Genomic DNA, 16,204 nt, shown 5'->3' with positions numbered 1-16,204 from the left:
CCACACCACAACTAGAAACAAGTAATTTTCATAAATCACATAAGTGTTTCATGATCAAACATCCTGTAACCTGTGTGAATACATCACAAATCATACCAACAGAGAGCTTCTGAGAGTAGAAAGCTGTAACTGCAGTGCTTTTTTGTGTTTTAAGGTTATCCCCCATAGCTGTACTTGTAGGTTGCTTAGAAACTGATGAGCAGTCCTCATCCAGCCTATACCAGTTAAATCAGAATCCTGAGACGAAGTTCAGAGTTCTTAGTGTTCTTCTTAAGAGCTCATAGGCAAACTTAATGTACAATGTGAGTCTAATGAAGACTTGTTTTGTTGCCTCTCTGTGGAAAGTTTTCTGGTCAATTAAGCATTAACAATCGCAGGTGGATGCACAGGTTATCTGCGAAACTATCCTAAAAAGAGTTCACTCTAAAACCTCTCTGCTGCCTTCCAGGCATTCACTTGTCTGCATGGGATGTGATGGGGATGCTTTCTGCCCTGTCATGAGACATCTGTAGCAGTTTCAGCTATCATACTCGGAATACCAGAACAGAGGTTCTAAACATGCAGCCGTCACCATGCCTCAGAGACTTCATGGAGGCTTTTTTCTCCATTAAGATTAGGGGTGTCTAGGTTTTTTGGTTTTTTGTTTTGCGTTTTTGCAGTTTTAGTTTGTTTTAGTTTTTGGTGGTTTCAGACAGAGGCTTTCTCTATAGCCCTCACTGCCCTGGAACTTTCTATGTAGACCAACTTGGCCCAGCCTCAAACTCACAGAACTCTGCCTGCTTCTGCCTCCAAGGTGATGAGATTACAGACATTTGCCACCATGCCCAACCATGCTGTCTATTTTTAAAACAGCTTCACTGAGAAAGCTTAGGGGTCCTGCTGCTTTGTCCCTCTCTTTCTTCCCACTCCTCCCTCCTTATCTACCCTCACTCTACCTTTTAATACAGGGACTCATAGACCAGGCTGACTCCACCCTGGTATTTAAACTTCCGGTCTTCCCACTTCCACTCCCAAGTGCTAGTATTGCAAGCATGGACTGTGTGGTGGGTCTAGAACCCGTGTTTTGTATAGGCTAGGCAAGCATTCCAGCAGCTTAGCTCTATCCGTGCCCCTCCTCCCTTCAGAATCATTCTTTGGGTCTTCTCAGACATGGATGCGTTCCCCCTATACCAGCTCCTCCTGAACATCCACTCCATTTCCCTCCCAGCTTCTCCTTCTGAGAAAGACAGCTTGAGAAGGGAGGACTTGTTTAGCTCATATTTGCAAGGTCTCAGTCTGCAGCTGGCTGGTGATTGCCATACTCCTCAGGTGAGCCTGGCAAGGAGTGTGTGGTAAAAAGAGCTGCCGCCTCGGCACGGAGCGGCTGAAACGAGGACGGACTGCAGACATGGCAGGGCCTTGGGGACCTACCTTCTCTACCTCCCCGCAAAATGCGTGAAATTATGACTCTGATCTTTGGATTAGATCAGAGAGCCCCTATGATCCAGTTATTTTCCTAACCCCTGATTCTGAATATTACTTTGGGACTAACTTTCAACATATAACTAACTGTAGGGCTAGCAAGGCTTGACAGACAGCTTAGTAGGCAAGATTAGAATTCCTAGAGCGGAAAACATAGGTATGGCCAAGTGAGAGAGAGACAGAGACGCACACACAGAGAAATAGAAATAGATTTGTTGGCCCTTGGGTGGGCCTAAGGTGTGTGGAGAGATGAAGGATTTGAGTGAGAGGATAGACACTTAAGTCCCTGCATTCAACATTGAAAGGATGATGTGGTTTCTGTGTGTGTTTACACAGAGCTGGGCCAGTCTGGTCCTAGTGTCAGCGCTGTTTCTCTAGTTTGCTAGTTCCCTGTGTCCTGTAATAGACTACACAGGTAATGGTTGGGAGGCCCACATGTCCCATTGGTGAGATGTGAAGAGCTGGCTCTTGGTTTGAACAGACCCTTCGTTGAGTGCTTTGTAGAAATAGTCAGATAAATGCTTTCCTATCTGATTGAAATCTGGTTACAAGATTAGGTACAGAAATGCTTTCTCACATGTCCTAGATGAGTACTGAGTACTAGGTCCTGAAGTGCCGCAGAGCCAGGGAGGGCGAGCTGTCCAGCAGGCGCTTGCTTGCTTGCGGGGCTGTCAGTCAGCCCATTGCCTGCCCTCTGTTAATAGATACACAACTGCCATCATTTACTTACCAGGCATTTGAGATATGTCAGCCAGACACTGCTTCTGCTAGTGTTGTGCTCCCCCACCCCCTTCATTTTCAGATTTTTGAGGCAGGGTTTCTCTGTGTAGCCCTGGCTGTCCCAGACCTCTCTCTTTAAGCCAGGCTGGCCTCAAACTCAGAAATCACCTGCTTCTGCCTCTCAAATGCTGGGATTTCCCCTTTAAGAAACAGTCTTTATATAATGGCTACTATCATCCTCCTGTTGATGATTTCAGGGTCACAGTAGATGTTATCAGTTTTCTTAGCCCATCTATCTTCTCTTGCCCCTTTTCTGTCATATTGTAGGTCTTGTATCCAGATGGCCAGGCTCAGATGATCCACCCCAAGCCAGCAGACTTCCGGAATCCTGGCCCAGGGCGGCACCGTCTCCTCACTCAGGTGTACCTCTCCCACACTGCCTGGACGGGTAAGTCTGTGGGCTGGGTAGGCAGGAAATACGTCCCCGCTGGTCTTGATACTGTCCCATTTGATGTTTGTTTGTTTGTTTGTTTGTTTGAGATAAGGTGTCACTATGCAGCCTTATCTGGCCCAGAACTCTGTATGTAGACCAGGTTGGCTTCCAATTCTGCCTGCCTCTGCCTCCCCAGTGCTGGAATTAAAGGTGTGTGTCACCATACCCTGACTGAACTTGATCTCATAAGTAAAGAATTCATAGGCTCAAACATTAGTATATTTGGACTAATTTGATGTTTGCACAAGGAAGGAACAAGATTTCATTAGAAGACACTCAGAAGACTATAATAGTGTAGAGGCTCCTGGAAAGAGATTTACTTCACACCAGGAGACTTACTTTCTTGTTCTAACTGTGCCTGTGATATACCATTGTTCTTGGGGAAGTCTCTCTTGAGTCTTCCTCTTCACTTTCAAAAGAAGATAATCATTCTTAACTCATAAATTACTGAGGATTATTCTGGAAATTAAACTTCCATGTTTCTTAATAAACATTATAAATCATTATCTCTTTGTATATGGACAGTCCAGCTTATTTCACCAAAACAAATCTAGTTCCTTCTCATTTCTAGGAACTGTTTTGGGCTAATACAGGTGTTTATTTTTACAGATTTACAACTAAACCTGGCTAGCTAGTGTCTGTATACACACACACACACACACACATTATATATCATCTGTAAGACTACAGTGACAGAACACAGGTGTGTAAGACTACATTTCGAGCCTATAAGACTGCTTGGGAACTTCAGTCTGCAGCCCTAAGGTACGAGCCTCAGCTGGTTACAGTGCTGGTTCTACGTCACTGGGATAACTTCGGAATATGACTTTTACTAGGAGAGGTAATAATGCTACCAATTCAGTTTAGTAAGTAGGGGAATACCTTCTAGAATTTTATATTTTCCTTTATTTTGTGTTTTAATCCTTTTTTTTTTTTTCAAAACTAGGTTTTTCTTTATAGATCATGCTGGCCTTGAAATCACAGAGATCCACCTGCCTCTGCCTCCTGAGTGGTGGGCCACTACATCCAGTTTAAGGGTGTTTTGTTTGTTTATTTTAATTCTGAAAAAATCAAAAAGGTAAAAAGCAGTTGGAGAAACACTGCTATTCTCTCTGGCTTGACCCCCACGTGTGGACATGCATGCACCAGTGCACATAAAGTAAATAGCATACATGCCAAACTCTTCAGTGCCGTCAAAGGTTCCCTCAGACACGTCAGATGTATAGTGGTGAAGTTATGATAAAAGCGGCAGGTGATCTCAGGGTAGCCAGGATCTGCTTCCCGGAGTGTCCTTTATTCTGTATCTGGAGTGTCTTCTTGCACTTGTGTGTCTGACTTTTGCTTTCTCTCCTCTCCCTCTTCCTGTGGCATTGGCTTGCATTGCCATTCGTTATCAGATGCTGGTAAGGGAAGGCAGAAGGACTGTGTAGGTCAGTACTATATGGCCTCGTGCCTTGCTCAGGGTTTGACTGCACCAGGCACTTTGATCTGCTGTCTGAGGTGGACTAGGAGTGTGAGAAGAAAGCTGATGCTGGCCTGGCCCCAGCTCCACCCTGAGTGGGAGGCTGTTGTGGTGTTAGAGCAGTGCTTGTGTCATTGCCACAAGCATGGCTGTCAGGCCCTGAGTTGTGGGTGTGTGCTGTAGCATGGCTAGAGGCTCCCTTGTGCTCAGGCTGGACTCAGGCGGCCCAGGTGCTCTGGCCTTAGCTGCCTGGGGATAGCAGTCTAGTCTTTGCTCTGACTCTGACCCCGAGAGACCAGGAGTAGAGTGGGGGAGCTATTATGAGTCCTGTAGCCTTTGTCTTATTTGATTTTGAACCAACTCATTTCTGTCCTTTGAACTTTTTAGCTGGAGGCTTTTCTTTTTTAACTCTTTTTTTATTTTTTTAAGATTTATTTATTTAATGTATATGACTGTAGCTGTATTCAGACATACCAGAAGAGGGCATCAGATCTCATTACAGATAGTTGTGAGCCACCATGTGGTTGCTGGGAATTGAACTCAGGACCTCTGGAAGAGCAGTCAGTGTTCTTAACCACTGAGCCATCTCTCCAGGCCTCTTTTGAACTCTTACACCAAAGCAGGGAGCATGCCCAAGCGTGTTTTGTTCTCTGCCTTGCACTTGCTGTTGGTCCTTCTCAAGTCCTTTCCCTCTCCGCTGTGTGGAAGCCACATGGTCACCAGCAAAGATTATGAACAGAGCTCAGTTTCTCACAGGGTGCATTTGAGCAGCCACTCAGGACTATCTGAGCTCTGGACTTTTTTCAAGATTGTGACAATCTTTTTTCATGGTGTGGCAGGACAAGAATTCCTAGGGCTTTGTGCTTGGCACAGAGTGTGTGTTCATTCCATCCCAGAGCCTTCCCGCACTGTTTTCTTCAGTACATTTAGACTCAATTAGAGCATGTCCTACGCTCCGCTGCCATTCCGCTGTGGCATCCAAGTACTCAGAAGGGAGCGTGTTTACTATCACTAGGCCAGCCACAGACACACAAAATTTCAGTGTAATGTAATGAAAGAAGCAAAACGATTCTGACATTTTAGGTCCGTGAAACATGTTCCTTTCCATTGTGACAAAATTTTGCCAGAACTGTTTTCTAACCTGAAGCTTTTCTCTCCACTACAAAAGTCAGTTCCAAGAAGCACACAGCCCTGAGTCTAACACTGAACTCCCTATCTTATTGAGAGAGGCCTACAGCCGCTCAAGTTCCTCTCAGCTGCTCTCACTGAGCTGCAGGAAACACAGAGGCCGTGGTAGACAAGCATTGCATCTGCAGACCCAGGATCACACTCACGTGGTTCAGGCTAGAAAAGGGTTTTGTGTTTGAGCCTCAAGGGAAGGATGCAGACATAGGAGAAGTCTCTCTTTTTTATTTGAGACATCTCACTATGTAGCTCCAGCTATCCTAGAGCTCACTTTGTAGACCAGGCTGGCCTCAGATTTACAGAAATTACCTGCCTCTGCCACCCCAGTGCTGGGATTAAAGCTGTGTGTAACATCACCTGGCTGTGTAGCCATCCTTGATGGTACTTTATTTGCAGGTTCATTGGAATCCCTTAAAGTTACCCAGGGATGGAGTATTTCTTAGTTTTTGTTTTTGTTTCTCCAGAACCATGCCAAGTGGAAGTGAGGCTATTGCTGGCCTACAACTCCGGTGCACGAATTCCAAAATCTCCATGGATGGAGGGTAGTGAGATGTCACCACAGTTAGAAACCAGCATCGAGGGCACCATCCCTTTTAGTAAGCCTGTGAAAGTCTACATAATGCCCAAGCCTGCAAGACGCTGACCCACAAGCAGTCTTCACAGCCGTGGCCTAGGAACCCTTTTTAGGCACCAGTAGCAGAAGCTGGAGCTTCACCTGGAAGTGGTGTGTATGTATCGACTTGAAGAACATGTAAACCTTCCATCCTCATTTCATACCATACACAGGATCAATCTTTTCTGCATTAAAACCTGAAATCTTCTGGTTTATTTCCTCCATTCCCATAATAAACTTGAGAAGACACCTAGCTGTTCTAGTTTTTGGTCCTCAAAATAACCCATAGCAGTAATAACACATGCTTAATTCTAAGATGTAAAACATATGGTCTGATTTTCCAGGCATTTCCAAAGTCCTAGTTATTCAAGCCATAGTCTTGTTTCTTGAAGTAACAAGTTTGTTTACCAGAGACAATCCAAAGCCATTTTAGCAGTTGCATATTTATTACTGTAAGATTCTGAAGGAAAAAAAATATTCTGAAGGATCCTGGCCATCTGTTGCCTTCCTGAAAGACCTCTTTTCTAGTTAGGCAATGGATGGGCCAAGAAGTGACAGAATAACAGGACAATAAGTCATTTCATTCTGAGATAAATGCTTGATCTTGCCTGCCATTATCTTCAGAATCTCTTTGCCTTTATTAAAGACATAAGAACCATATTTGGGAAAAGAAAGAAGTGTTATGGGAAGATGGTTCCCAATAGAACAAAGAACATCCTGTCTGGCAGCATCTGCTGTGCTGGAGCTGTGTAAGGTCCAGGTGAGATGGAATATGACCGTGCTGCAGAGATGCGAGCAGGGCCACAGGCTGTGCTGTGTGCTCTGCCTTGTCATTTAGTGTTAACAGCATCCATATAAGGCTTAGAGATTATGTCACAGGCTGAAAACTGCACAGTTAATAGTCGAGCCTGTGTTCACTCAAATCTACAAGGGTTTCAAAGGCTCAGGCCAGTCCACTAGAGGGAAGTATGTGGGTTTTCTGGTTTGAGTGTGTCTAAGGTTCATGTGTGAGAGCCACACCCATACAACAGCATTGTTGGACGGTGGGCCTCACAAGGGTTGGTACCGTTGTGAGGGCCTTGGGTTAATTTCATTATGATGGGAATGAGTTACTTAGCAAAACCAACATGTTTTGGGCCAGTCATGGTGGTACACAACTGTAATCTTAGCATTTGGGAGGCAGAGGCTGGTGGATCTCTGTGGGTTCAAGGCCAGCCTGGTCTACATAGTGAGTTCTAGGACAGCCAGAGCTATATATTGAGACCCTATCTCAAAACAATAACAACAACAACAACAAAAACCCAACAAGGTGTTTTTTTTTTTTTTTTTTTTTTTTTTTTTTTGTCTGTGGTGGTAGGGTGGCTAGGGAGAACTGTGCATGAGGACCTGAGTTTGAATTCCCAGCACCCACATAAAAGCTGGACGTGGTGCCATGTGTCTGTAACTATTGGATGGCGTTGGAGGAAGAAGGAAGATCTTGAAGCTCATTGGCCAGCCCCCATAGCCAAACTGATGAATCTAGATCCAATGAAAAGATTCTGTCTCAGAACCAAGGTGGGCGGGGGTGGTGTGGTAAACCTTTAATCCAAGCACTTGTGCACTCAAGGACAGCCTGGTATACATGCTGAGCTCCTGTGTAGCAGTGAGTGCTGCATAGTAAAATAAACAAAAGACCCACTATGGTGGAGGACAGGAAGACGACTCAGTGTATGAAAGTGTTCCCAGAGTCTGCCATGCCTCCTCAGTTTGAGGTGGTAGTCCTGGATACGGTGGTCCATACAATCTGAATCCCAGCCTTCCTCCTTCAATTTAGGAAGCAGAGACTGAATCCTCCAGAAGCTCAAGGGCAAGCCAACTTGTAATGTATGGCACAGGAAAAATGAGATTTTGCTTCAAAACAAAGTAAAAGAAGAGACCCAACTCCTGAAGGTTTTCCTCTGATCTCTACACACTGTGGCAAACGTGTAGTCACATTCAAACCATACACTCTCAAATACAATAATAAATACACTTAAAGTATATTTAAATTGTGTGGTTGTCTTACTTGCATGCGTGCCTGGTGCCCTCTGCTCCCGTGGGCTGGAGTTCCAAGAAGCTGTGAGTCTCCATGTGGGTTAAGGGAGAGAGGAACTGAGGACACCTGAAGTCACCTCCAGCCTCCACACGTGCACCTACATGCACACACAAAACAACTTTGGAGGAAAGGGATGTTGGCTCCTTGGCTTCTGCTGACCTTCTCTATCATGGGGTAACACAACATGAAAATCCTTAGCAGACCCCGGGACCTCCCGCTTTCAGAACCATGACCCAGACATTTCATTAATTGCCTCTCCAGGTGTTCTGCCACAGTTGTAGATTAAAAGACTTAACACAATGACAGAAGCTTCAGATGTCTGACTCTCAGAGGTTTTGTAAAGTAGGAATAAGTGTATATCGTGCTGGCTAGTTGTATGTTAACCTGGCACAGGTACAGTCTTCTGAGAAGAGGGGACCTCAGTTGAGAAGATGCCTCCAGAAGATGGGGCTGTAAGCAAGCCTATAGGATATGTTCTTAGTGACTGAGGGAGGGGCCAGGCATCCCTGGGTTGGTGTTCCTGGGATCTATAAGAGAACAGGTTAAGCAAGCCATGAGGAGCAAGCCAGTAAGCAGCATTCTCTATGGCCTCTGCATCAGCAGCTCCTGGTTCCAGGATCCCACTCAATTTGAGTTCCTGCCCGCCCTTCTCTCAATGGACTGCAACTTGTAAACTCTTCCCCTCCCCCACTCCCAGGTGCTTTTGGTACTGTGTTTCATCACAGCAATAGTAACCTAAACAAAGACATATGTCAAGGATTACCGATGAGATGAATCAAGCGGTATTTGGTAGTACCTGCATCTACAGTCAATCTTGACCATACTTGGAACTTAGAGAACTTATAAAAATAATAGTAAGAACCTGACTGCGATGGTGCACGTCTTTAGTCCCAGCACTTGGGAAGCAGAGGCAGGCAGATCTTTTGAGAGTTTGAGGTCAGCCTGGTCAACAGAGCTAGTTCCAGGACAGCCAGGGCTACACACCAAGAAACACGGTGTCAAAAAGCAAAACAAAACAAAGCATGTACTTCTATCTTCATTTGATAAACAAAACAACTAAAATTTTGAGAAATTGAGCCAGTGGTATGGCTCCGAGGGTAAGGGCACTTTCTACCAAGTCTAGTCTCAAGAGTTCCATCTTTGGGACCCAAATGGCAAAAGAGGGAACAACTATAAGCTGTATTCTGACCTTCGTGTTCCATGTCATGTGTGCTCCTGCACCTCCACCCACTTAAATAAATGTAATCAAGTTCTTTAAAACCCATTCAAAATTTAGGGAACTTAGATAACTTGCCCTTATGTAACTAGCACACACTAGCAACTGGCATCTGTAGGACTCTTAGCCTTGCCTGGTATTCCGGCTTCAACAGGCTCTAAGTGCTGTAGAGACGGGAGCAAGAGTCCGGGGAGTAGGGTTTTCAAGTGTTTATCACAGATGGACCATCATTGGCGTTTCATGTCAGAACAGTACAATACACAGAAAAGATGCCTGCCATAGAAAATGAAGGCTGGCTGGGTGTGGTGGCGCACGCCTGTAATCCCAGCACTTGGGAGGCAGAGGCAGGCAGATTTCTGAGTTCGAGGCCAGCCTGGTCTACAGAGTGAGCTCCAGGACAGCCAAGGCTACACCGAGAGAGACCCTGTATTGAAAAACAAAACAAAACAAAAAAATGAAGGCTGAAGACACCTGGCCCTGAGCTGCTGGACTATGATTAAAAATGGAAACACTAAGACCCATGGCTAATAACTGAGCTAAAAGTTACACTGATGTGTAACTTTTGAAAATCTAATGAAAGAGTATCCTGGATACTCTTTAAAAATCCCTACCAGGCCTGCAGAGGTGGCTCAGTGGTTAAACATGCTCTGATCAATCATGAGCACAGGAGTTCCAATTCCAATATGTCAGGCGACCCAGAATACCTGCAGCTGCAGCTCCAAGGACTCAAGTCTCTTCCACCTCCACAGGCACGGACAGACACATAAGATTAAAACAAAACTCTTAAATTTCCTTTTCCACCCCTCTCCATCACAAGAGGGAACAGGCTTCGAGGGAGTGTCTGTTTCCTCAGAGCTGGCGCTTACATCTTCCTCAGAGCTCCCAATGTGCTTTTTCTGTATAAGGTAGATGTACATTATGGGGCAGGTTTTGACTCAGGTAGCAGGATATCTTTTTCAAAGCCGTGTGGAAACCGAACAGGCTAGAAGATGTGGAATGTGTCGTGCTGGTGGAGTGGAGTTTGGACAGAGCTTGGACAAATCCTGACAAGCCTGTTAACGGAGGAATTTGATTATTTGAGGAGGTAGGCTCAAATTTAGAAATTCCTTGTGCTCAGAAATGTCTGGTTCTGTACAATATGAGAGCTTTTCTTTTTCTACATCTGGCTCCCACTCTTTCACAGTGAGAAACGCTGGTGACGGCATGTCTCTAGCCTAGCTCCTAGCATATGCCAAGCGAGGAAAGAGCCCCGGCATGCTCATCAGAGCAGACCTGAGTCCTAATTTCTGAAAAGGCATTTGGAGTTCACATGACTAAACTGAAGAGCTGGTGTACAGCACATGGCTGATGCCTAGGAACCACTCAGGCTAGAATAATGGAAGGCTGCACTTCCTGAATCAAAGAACTTAAAAGATTAATATGCTGGCCAAGTATAACTTCACAGAAGAATAGCTTCTCTCCAGGTTCTGAGTTTATCATTGGCCATCTAAACCAGATTGGTAGCAAATACTTTTTATTAGAAGCTTTTATATAAAAAAGTTAATGGCGGTACTTCGCAGTCATTTTACTGCTCCCCCCCTTACATATCTTTTTAGTAATGTAAGGACAATGCAGATTGTAATGCAATTATGCCTGATTCAGTACCCACTGGAACCATCTTAATTTAGAGTGCAGGGGAGCCAGGGAGAAGAGACCGCACTACCAGAGAGCCCTCGTGGCCACACAGGATCGGCTTTATAAGCCTGGGGTACGGACCTCCCAGATCTACAGCGGGTGTCAAGTCCATGAGGATCGCGATCTCAGGGACCTCCAGGGCACCAGGCGGTGCCCTGCTGAACAGAGACGAAGACACAATGCTGGTATTAAACCTGACCTGGCCGCTTGCCTTCCGAGTGATGCTGAAACAGTATCTCTACATTTCCTTTAGTTGTCTTTTCTTTTTTTAAAACAAGATTTTATTTGTTATATGTAAGTACATTGTAGCTTTCTTCAGACACTCCAGAAGAGGGAGTCAGATCGTGTTATAGATGTTTGTGAGCCACCATGTGGTTGCTGGGATTTGAACTCAGGACCTTCAGCAGAGCAGCACTGAACCATCTCTCCAGCTCTCGTTGTCTTTTCTGAGGAAGCCACATGGGAAGTTGTTCTCTAATCTATGCACTGGCTCCCAGTAAGATGCTTCCCTGGGCATCCTCCTGCTGCTGCCTCGTCTGAGGCTGCTCACTTCTCCACACCAGCTGCCTCCAGACACCCGTCTCCAGCTTCCCTCCTCAGTCTGCTGCTCTGCTTCTGCAGAGGAGAGGGGACGGCCAGTCCTCCCAGAGTGGGCGTGGCCTCCGGTCAGGAGGCTGGCAGCAGAGCCAGCGGCAGCCTCCTGCCTCTCTGCCTTCCGACCACCCATCCATCTCTACCTCCTGCTCTGAACTTAACTTGGAGCTTCACTGACAATGGCCAGGAGGAGGCAAGGGGCGGGGCCTGGGCGCCTTGAAGCCAGGGCACAGTTGCCTGGGCATGCGCAGATACTGAAGGTGCTGACCACTCATGCGCCTCTGCCTTTACAGTCCCTAGGGGGTGCTGGTAGAGGTCCCCACTCTGATTCATTTGTAACTTACAATTTTATGTATTAAAATGTTTGTTTGTAAAATAAAAAACACAAATTAAAAAGATGCCTTACAGGGTCACCCATGTAGCTCAGAGCAAAAAAAGAAAAAAGAAAAAAGAAAAAAAAATCGGCCTTTGAGGCTGTGGCTGTAACATCCGTCCAGGCAGAGTGATTTTAGTTAGTTATAGATGTGGTAAATACAACATTTAGTAAATGTCTAGTTCAGGCAGCTGTCAAGGAAACCTGGTGAGCCAGTAGGCACTTAAGTCTTCTTTTCCCATTTATTTATTACATGTATGTGTGTTTTGCCTACATGAATGTGTGTGTGCCATGTATGTACAACTGCAAATGCCAAAAGAGGGTGTCAGATCCCCTGGGACTGGATTTACAGACTGCTGTGAGCCACTATGTGGGTGCTGGAACTCAAATCTGGATCCTCTGGAAGAGGCCAGTGCTCGTAACTGCTGAGCCATTTCTTGTTTTGTTGTTGTTGTTGTTGTTGTTTATCAGTTCAGTTTTATTTTTTTCCTTTTAGAAATTTTCAAGTACATTAAGTTATGGAATATACAGTAAATAGAATAACTTAAGAACTGCCCCCCACCCCAAAATGGATGGCGAGCTGGGCAGTGGTGGCACACACCTTTAATCCCAGCACTTGGGAGGCAGAGGCAGGAGAATTTCTGATTCAAGACCAATCTGGTCTACACAGTGAGTTCCAGGACAGCCAGGGCTACCCAGAGAAACCCTGTCTCAAAAAACAAAACAAAACAAACAAAAAAGGATGGAGAAGAGGAGGAGAGCTAGAAACAGCAGCCATTTCCACCACTCGCTAATTAGTAAGTTATTATCAACAGATTTTTAATTGTATAACTTACATGAAAAATAGGGTGATACAGTCCGGAGAATTAAACAATGCCCTTTTCATCACTGTAAGTCCATGTACCTCAATATTGTCTGTTGTTGTTGTTTTGCAGGTTTAACTACTTTTAATGGAACATGCTGGACATGGTGTTGCATTGCCATTAATCTTGGCATTGAAGACACAGATCTATAAAAAGTTAATACAATAAACATTTATAAGCATTCACAAAACCAGTTTTCAACCTTCTGAGGAATTGTATAAACAGGCAACTAAGAATGGCCCTGCGCTGACAGCTGGAACTGGAGATCAGTACCTTGGTCTTTTCACTTCAAACCCATCAGCTTCCATCTTCTTTCTTCCTCTTCTCGGTGACTGCACTTTTCTTCCACTGCCGATCGAGCTCTGCCTTATCATTGGTTTCTTCAAATCGTCTGGTTTTCTGTCCTTCAGACTTCTTGATACCATAATGGAACGCAGCCTTGGGCAAAGCCTCCTTGTTCATATACTCGCTATACTCCTCCTGAGTATCAAAGTCCCTTTCATCACTATCTACGTCCATGTCGTCCATTGTGGCTGGATAGCTTTCTGCGTAACTGTTGGACGCTGCTTCTTATCTTCTGGCTTCTTCAGTGATTCAGTGCCTTCCCAAGCAGCAGACCCAGCAAATCTTTCACTGATGGACTTGATCAACAGTTTTGCAGATCCAGGTCCTTTGTCAACATCCATGGGCTCATCATCCACTTCCGGCTTCAAAAAGTAGCTGTGCCTTTTCTTTTCCTCCTCTCGTTCCTGTCCCCAGTCTCGCTCCCTGTCTCTGTCCCGTTTCCAATCACGTTCCGGTTTCCGATCACGTTCCGGTTTCCGATCACGTTCCGGTTTCCGATCACGTTCCGGTTTCCGATCACGTTCCGGTTTCCGATCACGTTCCCATTCCCAGTATCTCTCATGCTCCTTGTCCCGAGGTGTCTTGGCTGTGGAAAGAACGTAATCCCCAGTGTCTTCAAAAATGTTCATGTCAACCTCAGGAGGTTTCTTTTCTTCCAGTTTTCTTTTCTCCTTCTTGAGCTTCTTGTTTCGGGTCCCCTGCCTCAGGTATGACAAAATCTGGGTGACCTTGCGAATAACAATGTCATTTGTAGTCAGTGTAGTCTGGGCTTCCACAGTGGGGCAGTCAGCCTTGCTGCGTATGACAGTGGTGGGGATGTCTGTGTCCGCGCTCTCCTCATCCGGTCTACTACATAAGCCACACGTTCCGGTAAGAACAGCTCATTTCGCTCGTATGATTTACTCTTGAAAAGCACCCGATACACGTTTCGGCCAAGGCGTGTTTTAAATTCAATTTTGTTCTCAGGATCCTCATCTTTCTTGGTTTCCTTTTGGGGCTTTTCCATGAGTTCCTCTTCCTCCTTCTCTTTGCTGGCGATCTCAGCACGCACCTTTTGAAGCAACACAAAATCCAAACCTTTCACCAGATGGGTGTGTTCCATATCACCACCCAAGAATTTAGACTCCTGAATCAGTTGTCTTCTCTTCTCTGCTGCTGCTTTGCCCACCTCAGCAGTGGGGCCCACGGCCCTGTAGTTGGCTGTGGAACTTATCAGCCCAGTTCCCTCATAATCTTCGCTTGCCCCATCTCTCCGGTCCTTGGTACAGCCCCAGTATTTCTCTGCAAAGTCTCGCTCTCTCTCAATGTCTTTCTGGCAAAGTTTGTCATAATAACTTTTCTTTTTCCTCCTTTGTGCGGCTGGGTCTTCATCCTCACTGTACTCTCTTGGCATCTCATGGTGACGTGGCTCAGAAGGTGGTGCAGAAGTCGGTGTTGCTCTTGGGTTCATAAGAAGTTTCCTGAAGTCTTCATTGGTAAGTTTTGATTGGTGGAAGGAATGAGGATCACACACATTGTGGCCATGTGGAGCCAAAGGGTTAGACAAGGGCTCACTCTCTCTCTCTGGCATTTTGGCCTCGGTTTCTCAACTCCAGCAATCTCGAAATGTCAAATATTGTCTTTTAACAGGGTATCTTTAACATATAAACTGTCTTCTGTAATGTAAACGTCTTCCTACAGTCTGTAGTCCAACTCCCCAACAATGATCAGCAGCAGCTGTGGATGGAGGTCCAAGGATCGAGCAGTTGCTCAGTCCCACAAGGCAAGCAGGTGAAATAGAGTGAAACTTCCTTCTTCTGAAGTCCTTATGTAGGCCTCCAGCAGAAGGCGTGGCCCGGATTAAAGGTGTGTGCCTCCACGCCTTAGATCTGAGCCTTGCTCTGTCCCAGATGACTCAGAGATCTCCCTGCCTTAGTCTCCAGGGATTAAAGGTGTGTAGCGCCTTTCCTGAGCCTAAGCTTTTCTTTTCTTTCTTTCTTTCTTTCTTTTTTTCTTTCTTTCTTTCTTTTCTTTTTCTTTCTTTTTTTTTTTTTTTTTTTGATATTTTTCAAGGCAGGGTTTCTCTGTATAGCCCTGGCTGTCCTAGAACTCACTTTGTAGCCAAGGCTGGCCTTGAACTCAGAAATCCACCTGCCTCTGTCTCCCAAGTGCTGGGATTAAAGGCGTGTACCACCACTGCCCGGCTTAAGCTTTTCATAATCACTGTGCCTCAGGATCTCCATGTCAAGATCCAGGTCAGAAATTTGTATCTCTCAGCATCCAGATTAGGATCACAGGTGAGCCTTCCAATTCTGGATTGTAGTTCATTCCGGATATAGTCAAGCTGACAACAGCCATAGTCAAATAATCTAAATGTGACTGTTGCTCAAATCTTTGACCTGCCGGTGTAGAGGAAACAGAACGGCCTTGCTGACACAGTACTGTACATCCCTGTGCCTTCCTGTGTCCAGAAGCCAGGAATCAGGGCGACACCTCTCAAACCCTATCTTTAATACCACACAGGTGAACAGCAACCCCATGAAACTTCAGTCAACTGATGCCTGTCAAGGCCGACTTCCCCAAGCGGTTTCCACTCTTCTTCCTTGCTCAAGCATGACCGTGCCCACCATTTCCTCTGCCCATTATTTCTCTCATTACTTCTGTAAGTCCATGAGATAAAACACAGTTGCTTTGTTCATCATGTAAATGAGGATACCCTGGTACTGAGACGTCCCTTGTCAGCGAGGATGAAGGTGGTATTGTGGACCTGTCCTGGCACCTCTCTGCCCTGTTCTGCTGAGCCATTTCTTAAGGCTCAGCTGAAGTGTCATGTCCTTGGTGTGATCCCTCTTAGTTTTTTTCCTGTCCTGATTGAGCTAAATTCATCTTGTCTTTGAACTATCACCAGATCTTATAAGTATTTTGGTGTGGTCATTCTTCCACATAATATTCTGGGGGAAAGGAGTTGATACAGGATCTTACTCTGTAACCCTGGGTGACCTGTAACCTGCTATGTATACCAGGCTGGCTGGGAATTTGTGGTGATTCTCCTGCCTCACCTCCTTGGTGCTGGATTACAGTTGTGCATTGCCCTGCCTGCCTTTTCCACATACCTTTAAGATTAAGAACTATAAGTTGTACCTCTCCAAGCT

General features: G+C 45.5%; 1 protein-coding gene and 1 pseudogene across 1 annotated transcript in view; one reads left to right on the top strand and one right to left on the bottom strand.

Moving 5' to 3' along the window:
- Ints4 (integrator complex subunit 4) overlaps positions 1 to 6,187 on the top strand; it is an 82,848-nt gene extending 76,661 nt beyond the window's left edge. Inside the window, exons 22-23 of the mRNA XM_052158422.1 lie at positions 2,509 to 2,629; positions 5,786 to 6,187. Of these exons, the coding sequence (XP_052014382.1) occupies positions 2,509 to 2,629; positions 5,786 to 5,964 (300 nt within the window). The 3' untranslated portion in view covers positions 5,965 to 6,187. The remainder of the gene's footprint in view (positions 1 to 2,508; positions 2,630 to 5,785) is intronic.
- Positions 6,188 to 12,659: 6,472 nt separating this feature from the next.
- Positions 12,660 to 15,041, bottom strand: LOC127665825 (protein Red-like; annotated as a pseudogene).
- Between the last annotated feature and the right edge of the window lie 1,163 nt (positions 15,042 to 16,204).

The sequence above is a fragment of the Apodemus sylvaticus genome, chromosome 1 (assembly GCF_947179515.1).
Source record: "Apodemus sylvaticus chromosome 1, mApoSyl1.1, whole genome shotgun sequence".
Lineage (NCBI taxonomy): Eukaryota > Metazoa > Chordata > Mammalia > Rodentia > Muridae > Apodemus > Apodemus sylvaticus.
Note: the sequence above shows the minus strand (reverse complement) of the source record. Positions and strands in the feature narration are given on the sequence as shown.